Source organism: Cyprinodon variegatus, unplaced genomic scaffold (assembly GCF_000732505.1).
Source record: "Cyprinodon variegatus isolate N-32 unplaced genomic scaffold, C_variegatus-1.0 Scaffold641, whole genome shotgun sequence".
Taxonomy (NCBI): domain Eukaryota; kingdom Metazoa; phylum Chordata; class Actinopteri; order Cyprinodontiformes; family Cyprinodontidae; genus Cyprinodon; species Cyprinodon variegatus.
This window is the reverse complement of record NW_015151094.1, coordinates 6,071-13,022: the sequence shown is the minus strand read 5'-3', so window position 1 is coordinate 13,022 and position 6,952 is coordinate 6,071. Positions and strand designations below refer to the sequence as shown.

General features: G+C 34.6%; 1 protein-coding gene across 1 annotated transcript in view; it reads right to left on the bottom strand.

The window, feature by feature from the left end:
* The window catches only part of LOC107096667 (double C2-like domain-containing protein beta), a 39,264-nt gene extending 33,683 nt beyond the window's left edge, over positions 1-5,581 (bottom strand). Inside the window, exons 1-4 of the mRNA XM_015393429.1 lie at positions 5,517-5,581; positions 4,495-4,621; positions 1,860-1,916; positions 1,191-1,315 (exon numbers count right to left, since the gene is read on the bottom strand). Coding sequence (XP_015248915.1) covers positions 1,191-1,315; positions 1,860-1,916; positions 4,495-4,621; positions 5,517-5,581 — 374 coding nt within the window. The remainder of the gene's footprint in view (positions 1-1,190; positions 1,316-1,859; positions 1,917-4,494; positions 4,622-5,516) is intronic.
* Between the last annotated feature and the right edge of the window lie 1,371 nt (positions 5,582-6,952).

The following is a 6,952-nucleotide window of genomic DNA, read 5'->3' as shown; positions in this document are numbered from 1 at the left end:
GGACGGACGGACCTTTGGGCACCTTTTCAAAAACATTGTGATAAAACATTGGCTCATATATACAAAAGAGATTAAATAAGAAAATGTAAAACAAAGATTAATGAAATTTGAAGATATGATAGTAACACTAATGAGTCATCGCAGCAGAGGGCAGATAATGTATTTTATATTCAAACCGAGTGAGCTAATCCCAACCATATTTACCCTATCCTGTCTGTATACATACATGTGATGGATTTATCTTGGATTCCACATTAAAATAAAACAAACAACAAAAGATTTGATAATAATAAAAATAACTAATTATGAAAATACACATAATAAATGATTTCCAATTTGGTAATGATTTTAACAATATTAGAGATAATAGCAATAATAGAACCCAAATGTTGTAATTTCCATTTGAATCTGTTATTCTACAGATCAGTTGTTGTATCCTATAAAGACATTTCTTTGAAGAATGTCTTAAACTGTTTGGTTTAACATCTCCTTAACATTTCGACTGTTCCATTGTAGCCCCTGTTTCTGGTAGTCCTCAACTTAATGCCAATCCACCTGGCTCCCTGTTTCATGAGGCCCAATCAACTTCAGCAAACTTATTTTAAAAAAAATACATTTAAACCCCAGAGCTCTTTCAATTTTACTTTGGTCAAATGTATAACAAGTTCCACATTAAACCTACAGTCCCCAAAAAATAAAGTGTTGTTTATGTTCAATTCAAAATTGTTTACTTCATGCCTCAATTTTAGATAAAACAATTCCTAATTATCCTATTTGATAAGTTAATTAATATAGTCTCTGCCTTATAAAACATCTGAGTCATTGGAAAAAAATATATATTTTATTTTTTAACATTTTGCATATGTAGTTATTATACATCTTGAATAAATTATACACACATTTCACTAAGGATGTTAAATTCAATATTAAAGAGCAAAAGATACATTTAGGGACAAATACTTTAATGCATTCATATTTTATGTTCTTCTTTTTTAAAACTAGTATATCATGAACATTTTAAATAATTGAAAATAATCAGAGAGAAAAATAAGACTAATAACCTTTTCCTTGATACAATGTGTTGTATTTAATTCAGTCTATTTTCCAAACCTGCATTCTCTTTTAACTCAAAGACATTTCAACGATATCTGCATGTATCTGCATCTGATTTTTTTACAATGTTAACTCACATTTTGACAAATGGGTCAGAGTAGCCGTTGGAGTCCATGGCAGCCAGATGGGCACAGCGTATGATCCCAACCAGCAGGCAGCCCTTCTCTGTGTTGTAGCATAGCGACACCAGGATGCGACCACGCTGGGGGCACAAACACAAATGATTTTACCGACACACGCTGATGTTTTCTGCTTGGAGGACTGCAGATATCACCCAACTATGCCATGTTTCTTCAAAATAATTTACCAAAGTAATTAAAAGGAGTGTTAGTGATTTATTTGAAAAGCTTTACTATTAAGTCCACAGTGTGTGCCTTGAGGTTTTAAATTAAACCTTGTAATTACAGGCCTTATCAGAGCTATAGCCAAAAGGCACTTCTCTCCTCCAACTTTAATCTTCGGGGTGAACCAAGAAATCCGAATCTAATCAGAGAACAGAGGCTATTAGCTTCTGTCTCCAAATCATGAAGAGAAATAAGGTAGAAGCCATGAGAGGAGTAAACCACTAGACTGCTATCATTTTCACACTGCTGATAGGATGTCCATGAGAGCCGTTTTACAGCTCTCTAGACTAATGAAGTTCATGCTTCATATACAGATTAGAAATGTGTAATTACACTTTCGTATGGCCTCGGTTTCCCGAGACATTGCATTTTACATGACGGTAAGGAACAATTTTTGATTACCTCTTCCTCTGCCACGACAGCACCCTGCTCGACCAACTGATTGTTAGTTTCCTTATTCTGAAACAAAGTAACAGGAGAAATCATTAGTTGTTTACAAACAGTCTATTAACATTGTAGCTTGGATTGCTTTGACCAGTTGGAAACTAAAAAACCTAATCTTTTTGTCAATATAGGCTACAACACAGTGCTAAGTGTAGAGCTGACAAAAAACATTCTCCTTGTGTGTTTTTACCCGGGGGCAAAAAAGTCAAAAAGTGGTCTGAAAGTGAAGGAGGCTGTATTTTTCTACAACATTTCAGCAGTTCATTCAAGCCCCAGAAGAGAAAAAGTGAGCAGTACTTAAGACAGATGACAGGATGGCTCAGTGTGGTAAAACAAGATTTCTCTGTTTAGACCAGTTCAACCTGGAGAGTCTCAAACAGAGAAAAGTTAAAAGTAGAAAGATCGTATTGAGACTCTTATCTGTCATCAAAATAAATAAGCTGAATTTAATTTAATTGAATTCAATGATGCTTGATGGTTAATGACTCAACTGACCACTAACCAATTCTGTGATTTTTTTTCCAGAGACAAACTTAAAGACTATGTGTTTTTTTACATCTTGTCCTTTCTAAGTTAAAGGTTTTTGTCTCTCCTTTGTGGAATAAGGCTTAGTATGGAGGGCAATGGTCCCTTCAAAGTGGGTGCTTGCGTTGATTCCATATATCATTTGTTTTTTTCAATTTTAAACTAACAATTAAAATACGAGAAACCAATCTTTGTTCTTTGAAAGGACCCTTTATTAATTTCATTACCACACAAAATAAAATATTTAAAAACTCAAAGAAAAAGGGAAAACATTATTTTTTTTTTATTTTTTGTTTTGGGTGCCTATCAAAAATTACCCCAGCCTCCGCCAGACATGTGCAAGCTGCTTTATACAAAACTGGCTTTATACAAAACATAAAATCAGCTGTTCTTGTGCATGATCTAATACTGTTCAATCCCAGTATGAAAAAAATCTCTATGGAGTCAGTTTTATCATTCAAACATTAATTCTCTTTAAATGATAGATTCGGATGAATGTGTTTAATTAAACATGGGTGTCCTTTAAAAATGGTTTGGCAAATGTCCTTATTCAGTTCATCAAAGGCCGCTACAGAAGCATAACAGGAAGAAGAATATGTGCAGCCCAAATTATTTATCAGTCAGAGTACTGACAAAAAACAGGTTTGCTCTGATCAGCACAAACAGGAAAGAATAATATCCCTGATTCAGAAATCCAAAACTTAATGTTTGCTTTTTTTTTTCCGTCTTGCGGGGCAGCCAGAGCGCCGTTCGGAATCTGTACGATTTTTTCGGTCAATGTTCCAAATGATTCTTACATATTCAAATTATTTTTATACATCCTTAAATCTAATTTAGAGACAATATGTTTTCTTGTTTATAAACAATTGAAGACATTTTACATGTTTTTGGCTACTTATTTATTAGTTGCCACTATAAACAGTGGCATCTTAGCTGCTGTTGACATTTTTTCATTGCAGCGTGATTGAGTGTGATTTCCCTGCCTTCTTTACTTGCTGTTTGTGCCTTATAAAACTGCCCCTACCTCAGAGCCAAAAGGAAGTTTAAGAAATCAATTCAAATGCTTGATATCATTTTTTTTTATATATATATATATATATACCCATAAAAGTTGTAAGGATATGTACAAATAAAAAACAATGTTCTCCATTGTTTTATTTTTTTTTATGAAGTAAAAATCTGAAGAAAAACTTCCCCTGGCGCTCCAAATGACAGCCCACTGCTCCCCAAAAGGATGGGTTAAATGCAGAGATAAATTTCTCCAATGTGTGATCAATAATGTTCAATCGTTATTATTATTATTATTTATTCTTTTTTTTTTGGCTCCTCTATGCATCACTTATAATGAACATTCAATGTAAATAGCAGCAAAACGACATCCACACCATCTTCACTTCTACTCTCTTCTGGGGCAGACTCATGCATCAGGTAGGAGCAAATGACATAATGTCTTCTTGGCGCTGCAGTCTTCATCCTTACTGGTTTGTCACAAAAACAGCACCTTTCATACCTGTAATTTATGTAGTTGGAATGATTTTAGCCAATTCTGATACCATGCTATTAATATGTCTGTCCATACTAGAAGCTAAGGGCTGTAATCTCAATATTATCTCTCCCATGATACATATTCCAAAAATAACTTAATGTTCACAACAGGAAGGATTAAAAAACAGAGGGAATGCTTCTAAAAGTTCCTATGATGTATGCCTGTCTAAATGCTCAGTCATCTTGGTCATGACAACAAAAAATAGTGGCTTACTGTGAACTGGAAGGTAAACTGACTTACGCTCAATTTTTCAATTAGGTTTTGACACCTATCTAGGAGCGTTTACACAAGCATGTGGCGTTACAATTTGGGAATGATACCCTCATGTTGGTGTGAGAGTATTAGCACATTTCCAGAAAGATTGTGGCGCTAGTGCAAGCCCACAAGGACTCCTGGACCTTTTAAAAAACTGACCAAAGGTTCTAAGCTGGTATTAGCAGATCAACATTTTACAAAAACAAAGAATGGTGAATTTCAATTAGTTTTTTTAAAATTCCATTAAATTCTAGATGTTATTCTTACCTGTGCAATTCTCTCTAGCCCCATATTGTAGCGTTTGCTCTCTCCTTCCTTTAGCTTCTTCAGGGCCACTCTCACCTCCCCAATAAACTCATTTCGTCCGAGTCTGTCCATGTCACACACACACAGCCTTCATACAAGCACACACACACATAAAGACAAGGTAGGAAGAGAAGGTAAGTGATATAAGGTTCTATATTAGGCCTTCCTATGCATTCATTATTCAAGAAACGGCCCTACAAAACCTTCCAAAGTGCCTCTGAGCAGGTGGCCACTCTGCAATTTCTCACTAATGAAACAATAGAAGTTGTGTGATTGCTGAAGAGCATGAATGCTTCCAAAAAAGCTGGGATTTCCTCTCCAGGTAATTCAAAGATGTGAAATGACAAATTAAAAAAGCTGTGGAGCTGTGGAACATGCCGATTTAGTCAGTGGTTAAGTTTGTGTTATTTTGACCCAAAGAGCAAGAAATACGTGGTTTGTATTTGTGTTAAAATAGGTGTTAGGTTTGTCAAAGTCATACTCCCATTATTTTCAGCAAATATACTTATATGTGGCAGTAGAAATTCTTTGGCATTTGACCAATTACCTCGGATGATAGTTACCTACTGTAAATTGACTTGAAAAAAATAACGTAAGATATAAAAAAAGGTAGAAAGCTATGTATATATATATATATATATATATATATATATATATATATATATATATATATATATATAGAGCATCCACACAATAAATTAAGTCAGGAATTTTGTCACTGTATATTTTTTATTTCATACAGGGACAATGCACAACCTTTTATTAACTTTTTAAATACAAAGAAAAAGTGGGGGTGCCAAGTTATAGCAAGATTCCTATTTTCTATCCGTATTCCACGGCCAGGTTGAACATCCACCAAAAACATCCTTAGCCTCTCAAACACTCCTTTTACTAAAACCATTTACAGAAATATATTTCTATAAACATACATCAACACATTTTACTCACACAATGACACACGCATCCCTCCAAATCACACTTACGCTAATCCAATCTCAGACACGCCAACAGTCTCTTCACTCGCTTCGCTTACACATACGTCACTCATGAGTGCAAATTTGCTTTGATAGCAGCCTTTTCTTTGTTAACTGTGTAAATCTTCCATAAATTGTAGATGCTGTTTTATCACTTATCAACTGAAGAGAAAACAAACTTAGAAAAAGAGTTCCTACATTTTACAAGGCTGCACACTCTTCTAGATGGTAGGTAGCAATCTTTGTTGTGACTGTCTCTGGCCTTGTAGCATGTAAATTCTATGCAGTCTAACCAACCAATAGACAGAAACTGTCCGCTTTAAGATCACCTCCCCCTTATTTACATAATGATACATGCAAAATGCATACAAAAATGGAAAAAAGGTCAAACATGAATAAATAGGTTGGAAGAGATAAAAAGAGTGAAACAATAGAAAAACTGAAACACATAAAGGCCTACACGGGAATATGTACGTATAGAAACAAGTTAAAAATTATAATGATACTAAATAAATAAAGTAATTATGTAAAGGTGAATAAATAAAAGAAGCAAAAGAAAATATATTTACATAATTATTTTTTATCTTATAATTTAATTACTGCTTACATTTATTTATTGCTGAAAACATGTCCTATGTGTTAGCGCGTTAGCTCATATAAGAAGAACAATTAAACCAGTAAGTGATACAAAGATCTTTGCAGTGAACATGCTACAAAACCAAGTAGCAACACCAGCCCAACAATGTAATGTGACTCACAGTATCTAAATTCATTAGATATTATCCAGATCCTCTCTGTCCTCCTCAGTACTATCTGAGAGGGGATAATCCCTGTAAAAATACCCTAAATCTAAAGCCATAAAACTCCCAGCTGCAGGGTGCCCAGCACTGAGACCCCCTAATGGGTCACAAAGCACAAAGGACCACATTCCATTGATTTCCTCACTTTCAAAATCTAAAGATAGTGAGGAAAATAAGTATTTGAACACCATGCTATTTTGCAATTTCTCCCACTTAGGAATCAAGGGGAGGTGTAAAGTTGTCATCTTAGGTGCATGTCCACTGTGAGAAACATAATCTGTTTTAAAAAAATCCATATATCACAATGATGATACAGCTGCAAATAAGTATTTGGACACCTGAGAAAGCCAATGTTAATATTTGGTAGTAGCCTTTGTTTGCATTTGGAATGGTTAAACTTTTTCCTGTAGTTTTGCACACACTGGACAGGAGGGATTTTGGCCCACTCCTCCTCACAGATCTTCAGTTTAGATCACTCAGGTTTCTGGGCTGTCAGAAATACAGAGTTTGAGCTCCCTCCATAGACTCTGGTGCTTCCGGTCATTGCCATGTTGGAAGACCCAGCCTCGAACCATCTATGTATGTATATATATGTATATATATATATATATATATATATATATATATATATATATATATATATAT